The 27,566-nt window shown below is 41.0% G+C and overlaps 1 protein-coding gene across 5 annotated transcripts in view; it reads right to left on the bottom strand.

Annotated features, from left to right (window-relative positions):
- Nucleotides 1-2,363: 2,363 nt before the first annotated feature.
- The window catches only part of LOC119737354 (solute carrier family 26 member 6-like), a 45,243-nt gene continuing 20,040 nt past the window's right edge, over nt 2,364-27,566 (bottom strand). For 4 of the 5 annotated variants that reach the window (XM_038211646.1, XM_038211647.1, XM_038211650.1 and 1 more), the window contains exons 6-17: nt 25,793-25,957; nt 23,850-24,002; nt 22,641-22,723; nt 20,989-21,136; nt 16,669-16,782; nt 13,502-13,579; nt 12,362-12,457; nt 10,828-11,004; nt 8,929-9,165; nt 6,884-7,151; nt 4,596-4,717; nt 2,364-2,739 (exon numbers count right to left, since the gene is read on the bottom strand). In XM_038211646.1, coding sequence (XP_038067574.1) covers nt 2,665-2,739; nt 4,596-4,717; nt 6,884-7,151; nt 8,929-9,165; nt 10,828-11,004; nt 12,362-12,457; nt 13,502-13,579; nt 16,669-16,782; nt 20,989-21,136; nt 22,641-22,723; nt 23,850-24,002; nt 25,793-25,957 — 1,716 coding nt within the window. In that variant the 3' untranslated portion in view covers nt 2,364-2,664. The remainder of the gene's footprint in view (nt 2,740-4,595; nt 4,718-6,883; nt 7,152-8,928; nt 9,166-10,827; nt 11,005-12,361; nt 12,458-13,501; nt 13,580-16,668; nt 16,783-20,988; nt 21,137-22,640; nt 22,724-23,849; nt 24,003-25,792; nt 25,958-27,566) is intronic. The other variant, XM_038211651.1, reaches the window with a different exon arrangement.

Below are 27,566 nucleotides of genomic sequence, written 5' to 3'. Positions count from 1 at the left end.
ATTTGAAATTGAGATCTTAGAATGCTGTTTTTCTCGGAATGTACAGCTGAAGCTTAGCTGAAACTTCATCAGGTTAGTTGCTCAGTATCCTTCATTAGATTTTGAACTCTTTTGTTGCTTCAAACGAACAAAATGCACAAATTACAAATGATGGACTGTAGCTTTAACCGTAAATTGCATTTATATTGTCAGATGCCACTTTTTTGTTGACTGTATTTTTCTTGTCGATGCCTATTTATTGGTCCCATTCTTGTAGCTGGGTAAAGTCCCTGAACAGTTACATAGTGACTTTCTACCAAACACTCCAGAGGCCCATAATATCCACGTCCTTTGTAGATTTTAAGCAGCACACTTTGTATGCAACTTTTGACCAGCAAGGAAGGCAGCTGCAGTTTGTGTGTGTAAAACATGATTGGCGGGTTTCGAATAATCAAATATTCGGTCAAGTACAGTGCAGTTTTGAAATATTGGATTACTAAATTATTTGAAAGAGGACTGCCCAAATGCTCAGGATACAAAGACTTTCTATTGAAATGCCCCCTGAGATTACAATGTGACCAGAAAGATGGCCTTATGCAGATTACTCAGGATGGTATTTTATTACATTAGGCCAAAATAAAAAAGTCTCCGGTTTCTGGTATGGAGCTTGCCCAAAAAGTGGTGCGGCGACGCAGCTTTTTTTTTTTTTTTACCTGATTTATTTTGCTTCAAATGTGTGCTGATGACTGCAAATGGTGCCCGACTAAACTTAGTGCAAATATATGGGAGTCCAGAGAGGCCACATAAAGCTTATTCTCAACCATAACCCAATCTAAAAACAAGTTAAAATTGTGCAGCAGCAGGATTCCAGTCAAACCAGTGAGTTTGGCGGTTTTGAGACATCATCTTTCATTGTAAAAAAACGTTTTCATTTTGCCAACGCGCATGGCTACGGCGACGCGCGCGCATACCAGAAACTGGAGACTTTTTTTTGGCCTTACTAGAGCGTTTTTGAAATATTTGCAGGCACCGTAGTTGGACCTACAACAAACATACAAGAACAACTGCACAAACCTACGGAAAGCCTACAAATTTGCATGTTTTCCTTTCAATTGCATTACATGTCTAGCAAAGTTTAAAACATCATTAACCCACCTATGCAAACACACATTCTGGGCAAAGTTGTCCTTTCAGTCAAAATCAGTCAAGTGACTGTTTTGAATGGTTGAGTGCTGCCTGCCTTTACACCGGTACAGCAGGATTGACTGGCTGTGACTGTTAATGTAACTTGATACATGTACAGTTACTTAGACTGAAGGCGATTGATAATAGCCAGCTGTACCTACCACTTGCCGAATTTGACTAGTCACAGTGATTGCTGGAAATATGATCTGAATGTTGGTGACTAGCCTGTGTAAAAGGCATGGCAGGGGAAGAGGATTGATTTTGTTTCAGTGTCTGTGACTGATCAGACGGCAGGAAGGTTAAAAGCTGAATGAAATACAGAGCAATGATGTGTTCTACCATTGGGCAAATTAAGAGCGCTGCTAAATGGAAAATAGCGCTGTTCAGATATCTTTGTGCTGATGAAAACCAGCAGGGGACCAGTTACTCGCATTATACAAGCAATATATGTCAATGACAGTTTAGCTGGTGACCCATTTTTGCAAAGCTTGGGACAACGGTCTATTCTAGATTGCACCATAAACCCCACCCAACTTTAATCAAGGGCAGTGTGGCCTTGTGGTTAGGTTTCGTGACTCGAGATCAGAGGGCCGGGGGTTCGAATCCAGCTGCCGGCCATATGTTGTGTCCGTGGGCTACGCGTTTCACTCCCACTTGCCCCTCTCCACCCAGGAGAACAAATGGGTACCGGCATTAGCTGGGGAGTAACCTGCAATGGACTAGCATCCCATCAAGAGAGAAGAAATATTCTCGGACATTTCATGCCAGTGGAACCGGAGATAAACGCCAGCCTGACGAACCGTATTGGCTCGAGACAGACTTTACTTCTTGTTACCCACCCATCTTTGATTCGTGTTCATTTCTCTCAGCAATAGTGGCAGAGTTTGAACGAGTTACTATGGTAACAAGACCTACGCCTCGGTCAATGCACCATTTGATTGACACTCATCATTGTCCATTACATGTACATGTATGCGATCAGAACAGCTTCACAAAATTGCGTACTAAAACTATGTCTGGATGCTTCCAGATGCACACAAGGGACCCATGCAGAACGGCAGTGCAATCAACTAAGCAGAAAATTCAAGGCTTTGTTCTGTCAGTAACACACAATGAATGAATTTCTATTGGCAGTATTTAGGCAGATTTACAGCATCTATACATTCGTTACGACACAGCTAAACTTTGAAGACCATTGCTTTTTTTTTTCTTAAACTAAGACTGAGTTGGAAGACCACATGAAAACACAATTTTCATTAAAACAAAATATTAATACAAAAATCATGTCATAAAAGAACTATATAAATATATGATTAAAAAATATTGCTAAAATGATAAATCTATGATAAAAGGTTTTTGATTTTGAAAGTTTTTAAGGTGATTAAAACTTTCGAAATTGCGCTGGCACAAATCCATCACTGGCGTTTCGTGCTCATGTCTCATTTTGGAGTGGAATTTTCTGGCATGTTGTTACCTTGGTAACGGTCTCCATGGTTACGCCTATATAGCCATGATTTCACAGGCCGCATCACCTCCGCCTCCGCCAGGGATGTGCTCCCAGGCATTCTGTTCTCTCTGTGAAAACAAATTCCAGAGGGGAAAGAATTTGAGAACCGTTTTCGTTTGCTTTTTTTTCACATCCATTTCAGACTTGCAATCCAGAGTCGCACCAAGTAAAATGTACTTTTTTTTATAAGTTTAAAGGGAAGATACAACATTTGCAAACATCACAAAACGAAATGATCGAATTATCACGAAATACTTTACTGGATTGTTAGGGAATGACAGTCTAAAACATTCTGTAAAATCGTGGCTCCTGGTGCGCTGTCATTTTCAAGACACATGGCATTTTTCCAACGCTGGTCGGCCGACAAGCGTTGGAGAAAACTGGTTTTTTTTTCTTCAGAAAGTGCTCCTAATTTTTCATAATTAGTTATTCCGCGTTTTCTTGGCAATTGATTACACACCTGTGAAGGGGTACAAGCCTGCTAGACTGATTCTCTGACCTTACAATTCCGCAAAGTTTATAAATTGCTGTTTCATCTTAAGTGGGGTCAGGGAACCAAACTACAAGAACATGATTGGTTTTCTTGGTTTTTCCAGTATCTACAAGCCCAAATCGTGAAACAAGTCATTTTAACAATATTTGCTATAACATACTAATCCTCCAAATCCATTTATTTCTGAAAACTGCAGCTAAAGCAAATGTTTTACATTCTCTTTAACAAAGAAATTGACTGGAGCAAGGTTTGAACCTGTGACCTATTGAATATGCTATTTCGGCACTCTACTTAACTGAGCTATCCAGCCCTATTTTGCTAATGTCTTTGTTCAAGGGGTGTACGTCAGAAGCCATAAGCCCATACATGCCGCGTAACCAGAGATCGGGGCTCTAAGTCGCAACGCTAGCATCATTAGCAATGCTGCAAACCTTGGAAATAGATGCAGTGAAAGGGGATCACTCGGAGAGAATATGGCTTTATATTACATATTTGCCAATACTCCACAAAGGGAAAAGACTAGACGCATTATAATAAGTTTTAAGTAGAATAAAAACAAATTACCTTTTTCAGAGCCAAAGTCGTACATGTGCGAGGTATATTTGTTAGTTCGAAGTGCCAACCTCGTACATGTACGAGGTAATGTTCGTACTTAAAATCGCCAAACCTCGAACATGTACGAGGTAGAGTAAGCATGTTATCACAAGGGGTGCTCTCGCTCTTCCTAATAATATAATTTTCATTCAGGAACGACCTGTATTTATTTGTTTTATTCGAGTTCTTGCGAGAGGGCGCAGCACTGACACTCGTATTTTCTGCAAAAAGTGCGGAATTCCCCTATGTGCAGGACAGTGTTTCAGGATGTAGCACTATGTACATGACTACTTTTGACTTTCCAAAATACCAAGGGTATACCAGAGAGCAACAACAACAAATTTAGTAAGTAAAACTTTTTTACTTTTTTTTTTACAGAATTTTGCACAATGACAAAAAAACGCTCGAAGTTAGGCACTTTAGGGTTAAACTTTTCAAATTTCCAAGGCACTGAAAGAGTTAAATGCAGTGGGGTTTGAACCTGCAACCTTCGGATTTCTGCTTAGTGTACTGTACCGGGTACAAAAATTCCATAGGGTTGTCTAATGGGCATGGCTAAGTCGTGGCTAACGGCGATAGTTCAATTAGAGGACAGACCAGTGTGGCTGAAGATCACAGGGAAGGGAGTAGGTAGGACAAACAAAGGACGTATAAAATGGGGGACAGACCATGAGGGATTAATAAGGGGGCAGTGTTGTGAAGATGAACGGGCAAGGAGTGGAAATCCGAAACAAGGTAGTGTGATGGTGGGTAAGGGGGAAAAAAGGGGGTTTACAAGAAGAAAGGAGTCCGATATGTAAAAATGATCACATTCGAGGTTCCGCTTAATCCACCTACCATGTCTTCCACATCCTGATCATTAGCTGTTTGTAGGATAGCATCATGTAACGTCACAAACATCCTATCTAGTCCAACTTGTTCCATGAAACCACTCCCTAGTAACATCTCACGCACATTTTCTATAAAAAACCAAGAAACAAACACAATCTTGTCAAAGTTGTAGTTGAGGCCATGGGAAGTCCTCACAAGCTATCCATTCCCTAGCCTTTAGTCAAGTTCCACGCGCTTACCTGGACACGAGACGCACCCTGGATGGTGACACGTAAAAAGACTAGCACGAGCGGCGAAGCCGCGAGGGCCTTAACCATCTCATGGAGAACGCTTATGTTTTCTTACATTTGTCTACCAATTTGGTAGACATGCATAATGCATTACCCGTTGTGAATTGACCACTGAAAATGCAGAATTACTTGTGTAAATCAGCCGTCGTCTGGCGCCAGACAGCACGTGCACCATGGCAAGTGTGCTGTTGCTGGTAATTGCAAACCACCGTTAGATGATTGGTTTATATTGCTTGATTTATATTACGTGAATAAATGAATAAGTGATTAGTTCCACGAGATAGTAAAGGCCCTCGCAGCTTCACTGCTCATGCTAGTCTTTTTACGTGCCAGCATCCGGGGTGCGTTACGTGTTCGGATGGTCCGGGTATAGGCGCGTGGGACTTGACTAAAGGCTATCCATTCCCAAGTCAAGTCCCAAGCTATTCAAAATGAACGGTGCAAAAGGGCACTCCGTTGTTGTTGAACTCCCACTGTAACTTGCGACCAAATTTGTGACGTACCGGACTACGACACATTTCATATGGACCGTTTCCTTCTCCCATGCTCAGTCAAAATAGGAACACTGCCAGTGCAGGCAACAACATAAACAGGTGAAGGAACAGGAACCAGCATTAAACAAATACTGTAAGTAAAACTTGCTTGATCCCCCTGGCATGCTAGCAGAGGTTTCCGGATAACAGCCAAAGTAATTAGTGGGCAGCTGTGTTAGTCAGGCAGTGTTGTGTCACTAGTGTGTGCCTCTCAAGGTAGGCTACCTGAAAGTGAACACCCCTAGATCACTATACAGTCTGTGAAGCTATAAAGGGGCCTTTTGTAACAATAACTGTCACGACACTGGTGTGACATAAATCATCCATAGACCTAGGCCTGTAGAGAGCAACCCTGGAGGTCAAGACCTGTTGCGTGAGTCTAATCACGTCACCAGATACCATGAACACTAACCACATATCAAGTTTGGATGAGATTGATGACTGAACTTACAGTGAACCTAACCAAAATGGAACACAAACATAAACATACACACAGACACACAGACGGACTACGTGATCGCAATACCTCCCTCCGGCTTACAGCCAGGAGGATAAAAAGAAGGCAGTCGGTGAGTGAGAGACTTAAGCTAGTCTAATTCTCACGTGTCGGGGAGTCAGTTAGGTCAGGTCAGGTCAGGTCAGTGAGGTCAGGTCAGTCAGGTTGCGTCAGTCGGGTCGGTCGGTCGGTCGGTTGGTCGGTCGGGGAGTCGGGGAGTGAGTCAGTGAGACAGTCAGTCAGGTACAAAGATAGCCTTTCGCCCAGGCCATCGTGGCTTAGAGCGGCGGAGTTGAGAAAGCCCGAAGCGACTGGAGCAAAGATTAAGTCAGCATGTGCGAGTGGCAAAGCCACGAGGCCTTTTGCAGCTTGATTTTGTTGAAGTATTCATAGTTTTTATGCAAATAAGAAGCGTGCTGAAAGTTAACCAATCACAATGCGGATTTTGCCCAGTCGCTTCCATTTGTAAAAGAAGGGTGGGTAAGGAAAACGTAAGAGCAAATAACTGTAAGTTCAGATAAAATATAAGTTCATACCCTCACATAATTTCTTGAAATACCTTTATAAGTAAAGTTAGAATATGATAATGTAAGAACAATTACGCGGTCATGATCTTGTGGAAAACTAGACTCGCATCTTTTGTTTATAAATTTTGTGCAAGCATCCAGGCGCGTCGATGCGTCCGCGTAGTAGCCACGCACGCACTAAAAGGCTGATGACTGGTTGGAATTTTGCTCCCCTTTTGGGGTAGCAAAAATCGAGAACATAAAGAAAAACATAAGAATTTCTCGACAAGTTGCAAAAGGCCCTCGTAGCTACGCCACTCGCATGTGTAGACTCCATTTCCAGTCGCTCCGTGTTCTCGCTGCTTTGAAAGTGGGCAAGTTAAGCCACGATGGCCTTGGTGAAAGGCTAGTACAAAGAGGACTATAGGCCGGCCTGTCTGGAATCAGCATAAAACTGTTTGAATTCTACCTTTACAGTGTGCCATGACCACGGTGATTCCAATCTTCTCGTAGTCAGCGATGATGCTCTTCAGCGCACTGATCCCCACCGTGTCCAGAAAGCTGACCGAGCCCAGGTCCAACACCAGGGAATGTGTTTTGTCTTCGGCAGCCATCTCTAGGCTCAAGTGGTCCCCGTTGCCGAGGCGATTGTTGGAATTTCGGTTGTCGTCGATGACTTCGATGGCATCTTCTCGGAGGTGGTGGTTGGTGGTGTCGCTCACATTCATGGCAGACATCTATGACGAACAAGAGCACAATACAGTGGAACGCCACAATAACGAACATCGCCGGATCCATTGAAATTGTTCGTAATAGCGATCGTTCGGTATAGTCATTTTAAGCTGCTGGTGCTCTGGTACTATTCATTTAATAGCGCCATTCAGAACGTCACCCTGCATGTTCTGCTAGTTACTGAAAGAGGACTTTGAACATGTGCCGACTATTGAATTATGTAATTACACAGTTTTTGAGCTTACTACATACAACAATAGGTGGCTTTTATTCCTCAGGAAAATAATAGCATCTTGTCACAATGTTCGGTACGTTTTGTACACAACAATCAAAAGCCAAGGACAATGTTTGATATAGCAGAATGTTCGATATAGCAGAATGTTCGATATAGCAGAATGTTCGATATAGCAGAAGGTTCGATATAGCAGCATGTTTGATATAGAAGGTTTGATATAGCAGAAGGTTTGATATAGCAGAAGGTTCGATATAGCAGAAGGTTCGATATAGCAGAAGGCTCGATATAGCAGAAGGTTCGATATAGCAGAAGGCTCGATATAGCAGAAGGCTCGATATGGCAGAATGTTTGATATACATGTAGCAGAAGGTTCGATATAGCAGAATGTTTGATATAGCAGAAGGTTCGATATAGCAGAATGTTCGGTATAGTTAAGTTTGGTATAGCTACGTTCCACTGTACATGTACAGTATATTATTTGCCAGAAAATCCACTTCCGACAAACTGTTACTCATAATTAGCATGATTGACGATTTAAAAAATGATGAATCAAAGCCTGTTTGAGTGGAAATATGGTTAAATACATGTAGCTGATACAATGTAACTTTGAGAAATTATAACTTCTGTTTAGAAAATTAGAAATGAACTGACTTTGGTGTCATTTCAATGGAAAAAAAGTGACATTTTCAGTTTTACAGTCTGTGGCATTTGGTGGTGGACATTTGAGTAACATATTGAGTGTTTGTATTTTCTGAATCTATTTTTTTCTAAATTTCCAGAATTTACAATTCAATAACTGCAACAGAGGAAGACAATCATATCTCTTTTTCTCCTTACATGGGTTCTGAAAAAGTTTATGAATTGAAAAGGTAATTATTGCAAACTGCTTTCAGACAGTCATTTCAAACTTAGAGAAATCCGTCTTTAAAGTTGGAAGACATTGTGATGCTGCCTTTCTCAAAGGCAAAATACCTTTGAAACTGAATCTAATGGGACCAAAATGTAAAATGTTAAGCACAAATAAAAAAAGGATAAACCAGAAGTTGAGTAAATTCTGAATGACAGGGAAAACAAATTTTGCCAAAGTTTTTACCCAAGCCCCTACATTTCAAATTGACTCATTTTACAAATAAGAGCCATTTTTTAACCTGTTCATCGCGGGATTTATGGGACCATTTTTCATTCTTATCAGCTGTCCTAAAACAAAATTAAAAAAAATGCTACTCTGCTTCCATATATATTGAAGGTTTCATAGAAACTCAACTCTTGCAAAAATTCATCGGAAAAGTGTGAAAAAGTCCTAACAGCAGTCACAAATTTGCCGTCAGACATTCTCAGCTCATATTTACTTAAAACAATCTCCAGAGTAATACATTTTGTAAACTATCTCGTTCCAAGGAATTGACTTATGTAGACTTTGTATTGTTTCGTACCGGTAGCTTCTCTGATAATTCAAACAAAAATAAGGACCTTTGCCTCAATTTTCAACTAAGGACCATATAGATTTGAGACAAAAACATTTTCCCATTTTTCACAATACAATGTACCTCTTCTTCATCAAGTCTGGTGTGTTTCTTGCCCGCCTTTTTCCTCCGCCTAACCTCCGCTTTCTCTGTCCGCCTTTCAGCTTTCCTCTTCTTAGACTCGACCTTAGCCCTCGCCATCAGAATCTTGACTGGGTTCAGCTGGGACTTGCTATACAGGCTGGCCTTGACATAGTCTGCGTTGGCGTAGTACAGCGGGCTGTGCATGCGGAAGATCATCACTCCGGGGATCTGCTTGGCCTGTTGAGGTGGACATTCCGGGGTTGTCATTTTTTCTGGGCCTGAAGGGCCAGGCTTTTGCCCTCTGATGAGTGACTGACTGACTAATTATTGTCTGACTGATTCACTGACTGTGTGACTAAATGACAGACTGAGCAACTGACCGAGTGATCAACTGAGTAACTGACTTAATGTTTGATCGGGTCACTGACAGACTAAGTAACTGACTGACTGATGGCCTAACTGACTGACTGAGTCACCAAATGACTGACTAACTGATTCACTTACTGACTGCGTGACTGAATGCCTGACTGAGCAACTGACGGAGTGATCAACTGACTGAATGTTTGATCGGGTCACTGACGGACTAATTAACTAACTGACTGATGGACTAACTGACTGACTGAGTCACCAAATGACTGACTCCCCGATTCACTTACTGACTGCGTGACTGAATGACTGACTGAGCAACTCCCCGAGTGATCAACTGAGTAACTGACTAAATGCTTGATCGGGTCACTGACGGACTAACAAACTGACTGACTGATGGCCTCCCCGACTGACTGAGTCACCAAATGACTGACTAACTGATTCACTTACTGACTGCGTGACTGAATGACTGACTGAGCAACTGACTGAGTGGTCAACTTAGTAACTGACCGACTGTTTGACCAGGTCACTGACGGACCAACTAACTGACTGACTGACGGACTCCCCAACTAACTTACTGTCTGACTCCCCGAGTCACTGAATGACTGACTGACTGATTCACTTACTGACTGTGTGACTGAATGACTTACTGAGCAACTGACCGAGCGGTCAACTGAGTAACTGACTGACTCCCCGATTGGATCACTGACAGACTAACTAACTGACGGACTAACTAACTGACTGAATCACACCCCGACTCAGTCACCGAATGACTGACTGACTGATTCACTTTCTGAATGTGTGACTGAATGATCGACTGAGCAATTGACTGAGCGGTCACCTGAGTAACTGACTGACTATTTGATTGGGTCACTGATGGACTAACTGACAGATTAACATACTGACTGTTTGACTGGGTCACTGATGAACTGACTGCAAGACTTACTGGCTGTCTGACTCCCCAACTGAGTAACTGACTGAGTCATCGCCCGACTGGAACAGTGTGCACGTAGGAATTTTTTCACATGTCTAATTTTCAAGTGGTCTCAGTTGATATGATTGCAATATTCAATTACCCCTCTTTTTTAAAATAACAAATGTTGTTTTGATTATTGAATAAAATTCCCTAGTCAAACCAAGAAGATGAATAAGTTGAGCATTTTTTTTCATGCTGCAATGCATGTACATGTAAGTAATAAATGCATGTATGTCTAGAATTTACTTGTAATATTTTAAGCGAAAATATAACAATCTTGTTGGCATGTCTCCCTTTCTGTGAAAACACACAACCTGTACAAACAAAAACAAATCTTTGGGAATAAAATATTTGAAATTTGCGCATGAGTTCCCATTCCGAGTCCTGATGACGACTGTCATTATTAGTTCGTAAGTTCTACAAGCCATTTGCATTTCCAACGTTTTATCCCAAAGACAGATTTACTTTTGGGGGGGGGGGGGAGGTTGGTCCATTGAATCAATTAAAGGTATGACAATGACAATGACAATGACAATGACAATGACAAGGTGACTCACACTCTGGTAGTAGGACAAGTCTCGGTATATGTCTGTCCCTGGTATCCTTCCCATCAGGCAACAGTACGGCTTCTGCGTCCTGATGATGACTGTCATAATGGCAAAGACCACGCCTACTCCTAGGCCATAGTCCACGCCCAGCGACATGGTGGAAAACCACGTCACCACCCATATCATCTAAACAATAGGATACAATTACATGTATATTACTGCATCTCATGCATATATGCATGAGTTCATCCGCTCATGACACTGGTTGATATTACAAGAGATTTCAGATGAATAGAGCAACAACAACTTACACTTCACTCCCCATCCACTTCAGCACCATAAGTAAATTTTACCTTAACAATGATGTAACCATGTGTTTTTACCGTGACATGTTTAAGCCAATTTTTTTAAATGTGACCTACCATGGCATAATATTAGTTATCCCGCGAGTGCGAGTGGAACACGGAATAATGTAGTGCGTCTGTGTCCCACTTCGGCCTCGTGGTATGTGGGACACAGACGCACTTCAATTTCAATGTTCCACGAGCGCGAGCGTGATAACAAATTTATCTTCAAGCAAACTTGACGCACAATAAAGATGAAACGCACGCTGTACACAAACTTCAGTGCTTATCCTATTACACGTGCATGTTTGTGCGGAATGGCGCGCGCATCTTGGAATAGTGCAATACGCGGAGTGCGGTATGGACCGAGACCGTGCTACATGTACATGGTTATATGTAGCATGGCTTGTTGCCATGGATCGACCAATCAGGATCGAGGATTCAAGTTTACTTGAAGATAATGAGGAATAACTCCCATCCTTGAATTTTTTTTAATATACCTCGTAAAAGAGCAACTCTGTAGCATTCTAGTGATAACAAAATTGTTTCTGTAGCTCAATTCATTCCTAAGATATGCCGCGAGAAAGTCGATAGTGCACTGCAAAACTTCCGCGACCTCATTTCAAGAAAAACGGTTTTGAAAAAAGTTATGCATTGCATGTTGTGCATTGCAAGCTTACATGCGACGTGTACCGATATGTCATACGTACATCTGCATGTGGGATGGTTTTGTTACATTGTAACACTTTCTGAGCGAGCGCGCCGTAGGCACGTGCTCACAGATTGGATCAGTGCTGCAATACATATCACATATCTAAGTAAACAACACGTACATGTACAGCTGTACGACAGATAACAAACATGTTTCAAATTTCTACAGTATGACAAACACCCATTTTCATGCGTAGTACGTGTAAAACTGTTTTAGAAACAGAACAGAATCCAGAATGTAGATTTCTTTGATAGTTATTTAACGGAAAGAAATCCTTTTTTTTCCCTTGTCATGGAAGCACAGACACTTTACATGTACGAGATCCATCAAATTGAAAATTACAGCTAAAGGCGAAAGAAGTTGCACTATCTCATGAATCACACCTAGCAAATATTATGTACATGTATTACACCATGTAGGTGTGATTCACGCGAAAGTCCAAGTACTTTCACCTTTAGCTGTACATGTACAATATCCGAGTACTCACGCAGTCTATTTTGGAGTACTTCCATAAGACTTTGATATCTCTAAACTGACGGAACATGCCTCGCAAGGCGACCACAACAATGGCAGCTAAGCAGCTCTGCAAGGAAAAACAAACTAACAACTAAGCATCGATGATTCAGGTCATTGTCTTGGACATGTTTTGAAGCTGTATGGGATCTCATTCTTTTTAGAATACCACTCATTTGTATAAACTTTTGAGAAGTTTATACTTACAAAACTATTTGTTTCTAAAGTAAACGGGAGTTTAAAACAAAGTTTTTTTAATTTCATTCGACCTCCTGTTTAATAAAGGAACTTTCTCCTCATCATGTACACGATAACTTAATGATTTTTTTTTACTTACATGACTGAAAGAACACGAGGGCTCAATTTGCATCTTGTGCTCTTTCTAACATCCACATACTTTTTGGATTCAAAAACATGGCTAAATTCACTTTTTCGTTTAACTTTTCTCCAATTTCAAATTTACAAACTGGGGAAATGCATGCTGTCAGGAATGTAGTACATAAACCTTTTAGCCTGATGATAAAATAATCACTGTGACAAACTTTGTATGTGAATGGCATAAACACACATCAAGTTACTCTTACTCACTTTATCAAATCTATATTGTTTACTACAATGTATATGCAGGGCATGGCTTGTGCAAGCATGTACATACAGGGGTGAGTAAAAAAAAAAAAAAACCCAAATGTCGGGACTATTATTTTAGTGAAGTTCTGCATGAAGCACTTTCAAAAATCTATGATAGCCCAATTCACAAGCATTCTTTTAGTACAAGAATCATTCAAATCACTCATATACTTTTCAAGTTACAGAATTTTAAACACAACCACTGTTTTAAAGTTCTGTCCATGGATTACAAAAAAAGTTTGCATTCTTTCAGCAAAACGAAAACAATTTACACACATCCCTATGCAATTTGTTTTCTTTTTCAAACAAAACAAAACAATGTAGCAATGTAAACCATTCAAATAAAACAACGTAGCAATGTAAACCATTCAAACAAAACAATGTAGCAGCTGCGAAAGCAAACATAACCACGATGCAGAAACATCTAATAGAACGCATGCAAACAAATATTCAGTATTAAGATCCATTTATTTTTTTAATATTTTACCTTTGGCAGTGAGTAAAACAGAGGTCCCATAAATAGCAGGACAAACAGAATGAATATGCAGGAAAACAAGCTTGCCAACTGCAGAACAGAACAAAATAATCAATAAAAAGTGCACGAATTGTGGACAAAATAATAAATGCAATTTATTGTGGAATGCTCGAAGACATTTCCGTCATTTTTCGGGTATATGTAGCCTAAGGTGTGATGAAATAAAAACGACTATTGTTTCTGTCATGAAATGAGTACAAAAGGTACTTTTGAGAGCTGTTTTTCAGTTCCAGTTTCGACCCGAACATGCAACTGTGTAAAAGTCGTCGTTGCGGGCAGCAAACAAAACACAGTAAATCGTGACGTAATAAACAGGACTCGTGTATGCTACTGTGCATCGGGAGTCCTGTTTATTACGTCACTATTTACTGTGTTTTGTTTGCTGCCCGCAACGACGACTTTTACACAGTTGCATGTTCGGGTCGAAACTGGACCTGAAAAACAGCTCTCAAAAGTACCTTTTGTACTCATTTCATGACAGAAACAATAGTCGTTTTTATTTCATCACACCTTAGGCTACATATACCCGAAAAATGACGGAAATGTCTTCGAGCATTCCACAACCTCTTTAATCAGCAAGACAGTAACATTGCATGTAAAATTGTCTCATCAGTAGAGGGACACTCAGTCCTGGAATACGCCCAATTGAGCTACAAAACGTGTTTTGAACGAAACGATGTTAATCGGAAAAAACTTTTAAAAGTAGGATATAAACATCCACACAACTACCCTTTAAAAACTGGGCACTTTTGTAGTATTCTTGTGTTATTCGTCATAATCATCCTAGAATGACTTTTGGGGTCCACTTTTGCGACCCCGAAAAGTTGTGCTGTTCGTGCCAGTTGTGAATCCAGCTGTAAGGGTTCGCCTTTTGCGGACGCGTAAGAAATCACATTTTGCATTGGTGATTGGTCACTGCTGTTCGTGAGCACGGTGCTGTGTACATGTACATGTGTAATAATAGACAAACACAACGTGTATCGTACATTGTACATGTATGAAAAACGTATCATAATCCGTCGTGTCCGATGTAAACAATCAAGTTTTTTTCCGTCTTTTCTCAGGAACGGTAAGACATTAGGTTGGTTTCCTTTCAACCAGATGTTTGAAATAGGATACGGGTAAACAATACAAAACATGATATTTTTGAGGATTTCAGGACGCAACGCCCCTTTAACTATTTTTGATAATGTACCGTCTGTACTATTGTCGATTTTCACCCCCCAAAAATAGACTTTGTTTTCCAAATGCTATTTCTCTAGCAGATGCTATTTTCTAGTTATTTACATTGAAGACAACAAATGAAAAAAATAAATAATAATAATTCACAGACATTTGGTTATACATGTTTTTACATTTTCGAAATTATTTGTAGACCCACAATAATTAAGATTTAACAGGGTAGACTGGTTCCCACCCCCTTTTAGAGTAGATAATGTAGGGGGTTAGAAACTAGTCTATGTGAAGGGCTGGTATGTGTGTAGACAAAAAAAAAAAAACAGTTTTTAGTAAAAATGGTTGAATAAAGGACCAAAATGGATTTCGTTGAACAGCACAAACAATGTGCTGTGAAATTTGACCTGATTAGCATTGTCTCAAGTGCAAATGAGCATTTTGAGCCGATATCTTGGTTTGTCGTGAAAATGCTCAATGTTAATTTGGTCAAAAAATTGCAACTGTGACCAGATAAAACTATCACAGCATCACATGTTGTATAACGAGCATGGGCAACAGCATAAACTGTCGAATGACACAAAGCATTAGTTTCTAGTTCTTGCTGTTAATGCCAATTAATGTAATTCTTGCAAATCGTGCAATCAACTCAACAAATTCAACTTTTAAGCAAATATGTATGTCTTCAACGGCTCTGTATTGTATGCTTGCCAGATTTTGTCAAAATCTGGCCCAAATTAACAAAGCGTTCTGCTGCATCAGAGAGACTCTAAGCTTTTGATTCACTTGCATTTTGCACAGGACAGATTTAAGTTTTCACATTTAGTTTTGCCCGTCACCAATGCTATGTAATTGATTGTTATATCCGCTGCTGTTTGTGAAATTTTAACTGGCCTTTAAACCCCAGCAAGCTCGTTGGTTGTTTGGAGCATGTTTTTGCGACCCTAACCAGAAACGTGTTTAGGCTTTGGTCGTTGGTTGAATGTTTTCACAACCTCGGTTGTGCCTGAACTGAATGACCTCATTTTTCTAACATAACGAGAACCGAACATTGGGGCCGATTTGTCGTGGATTCAAGATGTTTTGTGAAAATGATGACTGACGAGATGCGACAGAGGGTCATCTGCTCCAAGTTGCGCACCTTAAAAATTTCTCCTACTTTCCCTCTTTTTGAATAATTTTATTCCAAATGGAAAGATTTTACTATCATACACCGTCCTCACTTCTTTCTAGAAATTCTTGCACGAGCAATATAACTTTTGCTGTGTATGCCATGTTTGGAAACACAGCAGCGTGAACAGCTTCTGGTCCGGCGTTTTCTCGCACCTGCGTATTACATGATCCCTCTGTCATCACTTTCACGTCATAAACTTGTTTCTGGTTTATGGTCGCGAAAACACGCACCTTCATAAGAAAGAAGGCAGAGGGTAGCTCCAGTATCACAGCTCCAGTGGTACCACTTATGATAATGTATTCTTACGCCAACGGGCCAGTATGTTTATTCATGACAACAGAACAATGATATCAAGAGCATTCTTGTTATTAAGTCAACCCGTCACAAAAGCATTTTAAGAACGGTTGTCGTCGAGCTACAACAGGGTAGCCTGGTGGATAGCGGGATGAGCTATGGATACAAAGATCCCTAGTTCGTGTCCACGTCGTCGCTGCTAATTTTCATCGACTATTTTTCTTCTCCGAGTTTATTGTTGAGATATTTTTAATTTAAGGGAAAAAGAGAACGACGACAACAATGATTCGAAAAACAAACGTAAATTATCATAAGTGGTACAACTAGAGTTGTGATACTGGCGCTACCAAGGCAGAAGGTACAGGCTAAATACAGTGCCATCCGAGTAAACCTATTTTTTTTCACGGCCTGAACAGCACTGAGTACTTTGGAGGAGGGCAACAGTAAATGTTAAAATGAAGTGTCTCTGACAACGTACTTGAGTCTTTCCGCCTGAGATCTCTTGCAGCAGGGATCGGGACAGGGAGGAGGCGGCAGGATAGCAGACGAAGAAACAGCCAAAGACACTCATGGACCCTAGGGCAACTAGCTCCTGAAATAGATGGAGGCAAAATGCAAGAAAGCAGGCAAGATTGGTGTTAGAATGATTGTTAGTTGTCCCATGGTTCCAGCATGGAATTTTAACTGCATATGACTGAGGTATAGTATCCATGGACAAAACCTCCACGATGGTAGGGGTGTGCATTTACGGGTAGTACGAGAACATTCGCTCGTACCCCCCGCCCTGCAAACAGGATGCTGGGATACTCGGGTGAATTCACGCTCTGATTTGTTGGATTTTGCGTGACCAGTGACCTGCGCGTCATCAAGGTCCTGACTCTGCAAGGTTTGAAACGGCCGTTAAGACGGATTCATTACTCTTTTATTCCAGTTTAGAGATTTTTTTTTCTCGTTGAAAAGCGTAATAATGTAGGAAATTCTGTAAAACTTATCTGTGTTGTAAATTTACAATTCCCGTCACTCGCTCAGGCTCCTTTTTCGAATCACGAACGGTCGGATTGCATTATGCGACGCTCAAAATGTTGTCCACATGGTCCGCAATGAAACAGAAATCACCTCCGGTATGGAATGTGCGCAATTCTATAGGAAGTTTTTGGATAGCATTTGCGCACATTGTCTAACTGTGGTCTTGAACAGCTGCAGCCTGATGCTTTATACATAGGTTATATATAGGCCACTTCCTTCACAAGATTCTGTGAAGCTCATCAGAGTATCCCAGCGTCCTGTTTGCTGGGCGGGGGGGGACGAGTGAATATACGGGAACCAGGTACCAGATCGAAAAAAGACACAGGTACTTGGGAACCCATTAAGAAACCCAGGGCCAAAATTTAAATCTCGGAAGATGCTGTTCAGATTGTTAATAAAGGTCTGCATGCTAATACTAAGGCCCAAAAAAAAAATAGTTCTGCTTCCGATTACATGCCCTTCAAAAATAGGGTCGTTCGGTCGGAAAAAAAAAATTTTTGCCATTTTTTTTATGCAGATTTAATGGGGTATTCAATTATATGCGAAGTTTTTAGCCTGAACTATTTCCATTGCACTACGAAAGCTATACACGAAATGGCAACAAAGAGTGAATAAAAACTACCTTTAATTATTGCAAATATATTTATGTTCGATAATCTCGGAAAATAATGGAAAATTCAGGTCGTTCGCACCATATGCACAACGCTAGTCAAGACGCGGGGAGCTGGCCAAAACTCCGAGGTGTGTGATGCGTGCGTGTGTGGCGAGCGGCCCACCATGGGCCGACAGACCTGTTTTTAAGGTCAAAAATTTTGGGAAACACGCAGCGTGTATCACTCCAAATACGAGTAGTGCGATCTCAAATTGAACTCTTGAACACAGAAAATACATACACAGATAAGCTAGATCAATTCTGTAAATTAATTTGCAAAAATGTTCTTTCTCCATCGGTGTTTTCTTGGCATTTTTACGATGTCGAATCCGACCAGTTGACAGTGGCCTGCACTGCTAGCGTGCTATCGGTTGCATCGAAATTGGCCCCTGTGCGGCGCGCGGCGGGAACCAGTTGTCGCCACGTGATTATAGTCGCCGTGACATCGCATTGCGAAGTAGCTATATCGCGAAGCGAATTTGTAAAAATAACGGAGGTTTCTTTTGAAAAAAAGCGAATGTAAGTAAGAAAACAAATAAATACAAGCATTTTTTTGTGCAAAAGGGTATTTTGTGAAGACAGAAAAGACATCAAAATTTTATTTTTATTTATTAAATCTTTTTTTTTTTTTTTTTTTAATTGCCGATAAAAATGTTAGGGTCGCAGCCTAAAAATAGGGTCAGTCGGGTAACCGGAAGCAGAACTATTTTTTTTTTTGGCCCAAGCGCACTGTACATCGGTGCGTCAATATAGCAAGATACCGGTACTGTTCAATTGTGTACACTGTACAGTGAGCTTTACAGCTTCACGGTGTACAATGTATATAGCAGTTTACATACAATGTATGTAAACTGCAACTTTTCGCCATCGTCATAACATGAAATATGTTTCCTTTTCCAATGCAGCCTGGTTTTCATTTTGAAAATTCTCCACAAATGACATTTAAAACTTCTCTTTCAATGTCTGATAAGTTGCTTAAAGTAATTTGTAAAGTTGGTTATGGGTACTCGATTCCATAATCTGGAACCAGTTCCTGACATCAACGGTCGGGGCGAACCCCTTCTCTTAGCGATGAGTGATACTGGGTTCTTTCACGTGCATTATACAACACACGGCACCATCCCAAGGACGAAGCAATAATGGTTAAGCATCTTGCTTAGGGACACAAGTGTCAAGACCAGGACTTGAATCCACACTCATGAGAAACACCAGAGCTTGAGTCCCGTGCTCTAAACCACTCGGCCATGACCACCAAACTTATTTTGTTAATCAGCACAACGGTGTATTTTTACTTTTCTGACACACTTGAACATTTACCAATTTGCCAATGAAAGGAGTTTGCTTGCATTAAATACATTGTATTTCCAACTTTTTTCACCAACAGTATTGGTTAACCTAAAGGTCAGTGATTAGTGTACCAAGCACATCTATCCCCAGCACTGCTTAGCGATACAGCACATACTTGCGTCTTTCCCCCCGTTCCCTCCTGGACTACCGTGCTAGCAATGTTGGAGGAAGAAGGGTAGCAGAACAGTAACGAACCCAGGAGGCTGTCACAACCTGAGGCTACTAACTCCTGCTTGTAAATATCAGAGGAAACATAATCCCCATTTCCAAGTTAAAGGCACAGTCCATCATTTGCAATTTGTGAATTTTGTTCGTTTGAAGCAACAAAAGTGCTCAAATCTAAAGAAGGGTGCCGAACAAGTACCCTGATGAAGTTTCAGCTCAGTGAATGCTGTATATTCCGAGAAAAACAACATTTTAGGATCTCGATTTCAAATCAAAAGTCGCTGTTATCATTTTTTGAAATGGGCCTGAACTAGCTACCGAGACACGCTCTCACTGAGCCAATTGCAGCTATGCAATGTCGCGCACTGATCCGATGGATATTTTTTGGCCTTGAAGAAGGGTCGATCCGTCGGGGGGGAAAAAAATTCAAGGTAAAAAAAAGGAAATATTGAATGCACAAAAGGCTAAATACAATGATGCAAACTTGAATATGACTGTTACGTTCTGAACTAACTTTGCTTTTTTGCTTAGAAATGTTGTTCATTACTTTACTTAATTGTAACTTCACTTACACGTCCACAACAAATAGATAGCTTTAAGGACTTGAACAAGTTGAATACCCATTGCCCCTGATGTGGAACAGCGTGCAACAGGGTGGTGAGGACCAACGAACATCGTACTCTAGTGTTCACACAAAGCTTGGCGCTGGCACAGTACCTTAGCTCTATTTGTACCCTGCCGTACCGTTGTACACGCACGTAAAATATTGGACATTAGTTTGGTGTTTTCACCCACAAAATTGTACAGATTATCCTTATTTCTTTACTTTCTTTTCTCTAGGTAAGAAATTCAAGACAGGGTCAGCAGAAGGGTGTTTTTTTGTATTCGGTTGGGAGCCAAAAATAGTCCAAGTATCCATGGTATCACCCATTATCCACGGTATGCAAGCCACAGGCCAGCCAATCGGAGTCGACTTTAAAATCGTGACATCATTTCATTCCCAAATCAAGACATGGTTTGATTGGTCAACTCGAATGTAGTGTTTTGTAATACAACAACAGCCGGGTGCATAATCACATAACATGATACAGAGCGCATGACACAGGTTTTTTTTAATCCATTGTCTATGATGGGCAACAGGTGAATGACCGAAGACCCGACATAGAAAGCGCCTGCTGATTGGTCAAAATCTAGAGGTCCCAGGGGGTTGTCTGGCCTAATTAATCAGCAAATCTGCTCACATATCGTAGACCACAGCGAATTCTATTACATAGACTCATTCAAGACAGGGTCGGTGGCATAAAAAAAGGTTGTTTTTTTATTCGGTCGGAGCCAAAAAAGGGTCTGTGGGAATTGAGAACCGTAAAATTAAAAGGGGACGCCCTTATGGAATGTACATTAGTGAATAATGTACTGTTGCAAAGTAAATGTCAGTGTATTGTGGTCTATAATGTACCATGGCTCAAAAAGGAAAAATTAGTTTCGTGCATAAAGTTTTGGTGACACAATCAAGGCAGGAAAAAGAAGCAAACGCACAAAAACCTCTCCCTAAAATAAATAAATAAAAAAATAAATCTATAAATACAAGTAAAAAGCCATGCATATCACCTGATTGGCATCAATTTCATAGTTGTTCCTCTTTGCAAAGATGTAGCCCATCGACACGGAAACAGAGAATGTAACAATGGATATGATGATGGCATCTGTGATCAAGGAATCCATGTGTGAGAAACTGGGAAGCTCGGGCGTTGGCAATCTGAAGAAAATTGAAGAAAAAACCCCAAAACATTCACAAGTAACAACTGATGAACAGTTTAGATTTTGGTGTTGGCAATAACCAATTAACAGGTTTGAGTTGGGTGTCCACGTTAACTGATTGTTAACGAAATGAAAATTTGTGTATGGGTGTTGGCAATAACCAGTTAACTGACTAACAGGCAGACTTGTATTCGAGTCACGAAACATCGAGTCCAAATCCGAGTCCGAGTCACATTTCTCGAGTCCAAGTCCGAGTCCCGAGTCCTCCAGGTCGAGTCCGAGTCACAAGTCACAACGGTCGAGTCCAAGTCCGAGTCACGAGTCACCTCGCGTTATCGCGATGCGACAGCAATACACGTGTGAATGACAGGACGTCTGACAAGAAAAGTCTGGTACCTTACCCTATCAATCTTGCACCAAAGCAGTATTATGTGCGGACGGCGGGGTACAAGTTTCGGTACATTGATTTCTTTAATCAATATATTGGTAACCGGCCACAACCACGCACACACCGCATCGAGCGCCCTGTACATGTATTGCACAGTAAAGAAAACGATCGACTTACGTATGTGCGCGTGTGCAGTGCGGTAATTTCCATCGAGTCACTAGTCAGTTCGAGTCCAAGTCCGAGTCCCCAAGTCCAAGTCCGAGTCGTAAGTCAAAGTGACTCGAGTCCGAGTCACTGAAAATGTGACTCGAGTCGGACTCGCTAACAGGCATGAATTATATGTAGGTAGTGACAATAAACAGTTAACTGTACATGTACATGCCGACTGGTGCTTAAGCAGTTACCTGATTATCAGGTTTGAGCTGGGTATTGGCAATAACCAGCTAACCGATCAACAGGTTTGAGTTTGTTTTAGCAACAAGCTGGTAACTGATTAACAGTTTTACATATGTACAATGTAAAGCTGTTTAACTGGTTGGAATTCGGGCGATTCACAATGCAGTGCGCCACCAAGAGTTTGCAATGGAGAGTCAATTTTTTCAAGTTTACGGTCGACAAAACATGGCCCATTTGAATGAGTCAGAGTGTCGGTAGACATCTTGAGCTAATATTTCACAGATTGGCAATTGGGGCATAGCATTCTGCCGCCTTACAAAAAACATGTATTGATAAGAAAAGAAATGGGCAAACAGATCCTCGAACCATACGCTTACGAAACCACTGACCGGAAAAACTAACAATTTCAAATGTCCTGCGCTGTGAATTTGTCGACCATCTCCCACAATGCACTGGGAAAAATGAACTCTCCGTGGCAAACTCTTGGTGGCGCACTGCATTGTGAATCGCCCGAATTGGGTTTTGGCGACTAGCAGTTTACTGATTATAAACAGGCTTAAGTAGGGTGCTGGCAATAACTAGTTCAATGTAATGGGATATACCGTATATGTACACATGTTCATGTAATGGAGCGAATTTCCTTAAAGAAGCATGTACTACTTGTAACAATGTGAAACTCCAAAATATCAACTGGAAAAGACAGATCTGTCTTCCTTACCCAGTAGGAATATCCCCAACAACATTAGCACCATATTTCTTTTCCAGTGATGCAAAGTGGGAGACCATGGTCGTCAAAATGATCTGCAAAACAACATTGATAATGATAGAACACAAATCAGCCAAAAAAGTGAACAATTTCTTGCCTCTTTTTGACAGAGCTGACATTGGAATAAAGAAATTGACTGTAACAGGGTTGGAACACGTGACCTCTGGATTGCTGTTCCGGTGCTCCACCAACTGAGCTATCCAGCCCTATGTTGGTGGTTCCCCATTTGTCAGTGTCTTTGTTCAAGGGGCGCTAGTCAGAAGCCATAAACCCGCACATATGTACATGTACGGTATGCCACGTAACCAGGGATCACACACATGCTGCCACCCTGGGAAATAGCAAACAGGGATCACTCAGAGAAGATGCGGCTTTTTATTCACACCAACACGGTTCTGTGCATTCGCAGTGCGTCGCAGTGATCGGCATTTTTTTTTTTTGCATTTTGTAGTCTTCGTCGTCATTTTTTCCCAAAATTTCCCCCATGACAGGAATGGGGACCATAACAACACAAGCGCCCTATAAAACCAGTCCCGGCTCATACTGGGCAAAATGCCGCTAAGCACCGTCGATATTATAATTGTCAACCATCGGAAATCCAATATTAAGAATATTCAATATATCGAATATCCCATGTAAAAGTTAAAGACCATGAAGATGACACTTTGAAAAGAACCCCCCCCCCCCCCAAATCTCAATTCCCATTTTTCCACGGCTTTATCTGGAGAATATTGCTGAAACTTTTTAAAACAAATCTCAGCACTGAGAGTTTGTCCAGAACAGGGGTTTCTTTCGAGGTTTACCATTGGGGTAGACCGAAAATTCCAGCGAACGCAGAGCACAAACTGACGCCGCTTTGCATTTCGCGATGTTCTATTTTGAGTCACAAGCACAAGTTGGTGCCAAGTTTTATTTCATTATACAGCAAACGCCAAACACAAAGTAAAAGCCACAAACGGAAGACTTATTTTGACGATAATCTGATTGACGATAAATTTTTGATAGTTTTGATATCATTCCTCAATACGTATTTCGATATTTCAATATGATTAAATAGTGCTATCGGCGATATCAAAATAATATTAAAATATCAAATATCAGCGATATCAAAATAATATAAAATAATCGAGTAGTAACGATATATTGACAGTGCTTACTTACCGCTAAGAGTTCCAACGGGATGGGATACTTGATCTTTTCTTTGTATTTATCCTGAAGTTCCTTTACCGTTACCAAGGCAACCAGATTGACCAGGGCTATAATGAGCTCTGTTACATTGGTCAAGGCCAGATTAGCAAACAAAAAGAAGAACGTCTGAAAAGAGAAACATAGGATAAAAATTAGCGGTGTAAATTTACGGGTAATCATGCCGTGAATCCTCTTTAAAAGTAAAACCTGGATTGAGCTGTTATATTCGGGTGTTCGTACCAGGGTTAAGGATCTCTCTTATCTTCAGATTTTATCTCCTTAAAGATATAGTCCATCATTTTTTGAAGCAACAAAAGTGTTCAAAATCTAATGAAGGATACTGAACAACTAACCTGAGGAAGTTTCAGCTAAGCTTCAGCTGTATATTCCGAGAAAAACAGCATTCTAGGATCTCAATTTCAAATCAAAAGTTACTGAATCATGTTTTGAATTGATTTGAATTGCAGCTAAACGCGACGTCGCGCACTGATCCGCTGAATTGTAGCAACTGCGCGCGCGTGTGCATCGTACCAATGCTTGCGCGCGCTTCACCGAATAACAAAACAAACTACTAATTAAGTTTCCTACGGTGCATCTTAAGACGCACCGTTGGAAAGGCCTTCTTTCATTGATTACTTCAAAATGACAGCTTCCCAGAAAGAATAATTTCACAGCGACTTTAGTTCCCTTCCTATCTTTTAAACCAAGTTTGTTTTTCAACAATAATTATGCCAGTTACTTTTCGGACGGCTGCAAATGATGGACTATAGCTTTAAGGTGGATATAGCACCTAATAAATGCCTACCATCAGCAGGGACTGATTAGTACCGCTTGAGTGAACGATTTGCCAGCATGCCTGAAGCGATCCTCAGTGGCCTAAACGCAACTAGATTTTTCAGGAATTAAATATCCAACGTACATGTAATATTCTTTTTTTTTTTCCAGTAATGAAACCATGTTTTCTTTTTTTGATCACTGAAATTGATGCACAAACAACGGACATCATGAATTTGTTGGACTGTGCCTGTACATGTAACAGTGTGTGGGGCTTCCAAAAGGTAGATCCAGCAGGAAGTAAACAGCACCGTTAGGACTGGCCTCCTGTACCTGGTGCAACTAAATGCCTTAAGGGTGCAACCCTGCAAAAAAATCCCATAGACACTAATGCTAAATGCGCATACTTTCAAATTCTTTTAAAAATACTCAGAACTCTCACAGGTATTTAAGCTGCACACGAAAATGATGATCAATGTGTCATCTTTCATTTTCTTTTCATTTTTTGGTGGGTTGACCATTGACTTTTTGAGATATTCTCACCCAAAGAAGACAACCCCTACTTTCCCCAAAGCGGAAAAGTAGCCATCTTGAAAAACGATCCCTCCACAACATGGCAAAATAGCGCCACTTTCGAGCCCATCCAAAATGCTCAGAATTGGAAGCCCCAAGTCCGGGCCAGAGGTTCATTACCATATGTCTTCAATTCCCTAATTTTATGGCTCTCAAAACTCTCAGAATTCAGAAGACTTTGTACAGTGATTTTCCAATTTTGAATGGCAGAAATGAGAATAAAAAAAGAGGAAATCAGCTGATCCGAGGAAAAGTTGCATGCCTGTTTTATTCATGTGCTCGGCGGACAGATTTTTGGCCTACTTACAGGCGTGCACCCTTAAGGGATTAACCAGATAATGTTACACTGGACTCAGTGAAAGATAAAGATAAACATCAAAAGCCTGGTATGAAAAGGCCCAGGTTTTTGAAAGGGAAAATCACCTCATGACGGGAACCAGTTACCCTATTGAAATAGTACCCGTAAAAGTCAACCCGTAAATGTCCACGATGTCATAATCGTATAAGTGTTGGACAGGACACAAGTATTGCATGAATGTATTGTAGAGAAATGAAGCTTCAATCCTCACCTTGTAGATTGCAAAAGGCCCGTTATATCTGGTGACCTCTATACCAAATAAGTACTTGAATTGGCTGTTGAAGACATGGAATGCCGCACCGGTCGTGAAGCCCCGGACCAGCGGCTCAGCCAGGTAAGTACTGACGAAGCCTAACCTGAGAACTCCTAGACCCAGCTACACGGGGAGTAAAGTGAGAAAAGCGGTCAAATTTCAAATTTGTGACAAAGAACTTTACAATGTATTTTTATGTACGTATAACGCGTAGGGCTACTCTCTATCAATTTGTCTTTTTTTCTTCCTGATGAATACCGGTATGGGTCTTTGAAGTTTATGTTCTGGAAAAAAGCTCTGATTTTGGGTTGCTTTTGCACATAGACAGATATCTGCCCTGTGAGTAGACTGGTTTCTGGTCTCAAGCTTATCGATTCTAAAAGGGGCGAGAACCAGTCTACCTTTTGAGAACTGAATTTTTGTCGGGCCGTAAACAATTGGAAACTTGCAAAGTAATTATTCCATAACATTACGTACATCAAATATTTGGGGTTGATGTATCGTTCCAAAGTTATAATCTGATGTATTGCTAGAAAACTAGCAATTTCACAAATGTTACATCTAATTTTCCTTTAATTTTCTCTTTAACCCAAACCTTCTGTAAACGTTTAATCACAAATAAGGCCTTTTCACACTAGACAATATCTGGGGGGGGGGGGGGGGGGGGGGAGGGGCCCAACGATGTAGCATGTGTAAAAACAGGGTCAGGAATGAACGTGCATATCCATATGTCCACTAATACACATTCAAGGATTTAATGAGGCAAGTTTTGTCACATTTTTAAAGTTTTCAAACATATCTGAATTTGGCAATGAAGAGCTCAGCAGTTTTCATATGTACAGTAAACTCTGGCTAAACAGACATCGTACAACTCGTCAACTCGCTCAAGTCGACTGTCTGACTAAAGTCCCGATTGTCCGTAATGCATTGCCAATAAATTGTTCATTTCTAAGTCGGCTTTTATAAGTCGCCATTTCGCGCAAGTCGTCGTGTTACTCTCGGTCCCCTTTCCATAAAAAGCATTACAAAATCCTTTGTGTAAGTCGGCATTCAACAAATCACGCACTGACATCGACTTCCTGTACTGCGGTTGGCAAAGTGTTGAGTGAAAAGTGGTTGGGCACGGCCCGCGTGATCGCTGCATGCATCAGTGTCGTCTTATTGAACGATGGGGTCGTCTTATTGAACAACTACTGCTGCAGTCAATGCATGTGTGGTATATACTGGACCACGCACACATTTAATTTGTTACTGTGCACGTACATGTATCGTGGTCTCCACTATTAATACCCCAAATGTGATGATACAATTCGAGGATTAATTTGCTGGATTCAACTCAAGCATTAAGGAGATAATCCAGGGTAAATCGAAGCCAATTAGTGCAATGAATCATGTGTGCAAAAGACCATTCAAATAATTCGGCAAAATGACGACTTACAGCAGATGTCGGCATACGCGTAAGCCGTCACAAATTCTCGTGTCCCGAGAGTGCCGACTTATCCGGAGTTTACTGTACGTTGCTTCATAGGCTGCCCCGGGTTTGACACCTCGAGTGAGAAGCGGTCATGCAAATCCCGGGGCGAACTTGTCCCAGGGCGAGATAAACACTGTTAGCGCGAAACGAGTCCGAAAAGGTGCGGAGCTGAACTCGAGGATTAACAATCAATAGTCACCCTGGGTAGTCCTCTGGGCAGCAGGGATGGATGTTCTACTGTGAAAAGCCCTTCATTCG

Source organism: Patiria miniata, unplaced genomic scaffold (genome assembly GCF_015706575.1).
Source record: "Patiria miniata isolate m_02_andy unplaced genomic scaffold, ASM1570657v1 HiC_scaffold_3, whole genome shotgun sequence".
NCBI classification, from domain to species: domain Eukaryota; kingdom Metazoa; phylum Echinodermata; class Asteroidea; order Valvatida; family Asterinidae; genus Patiria; species Patiria miniata.
This window is presented reverse-complemented; position numbering and strand designations above follow the sequence as displayed.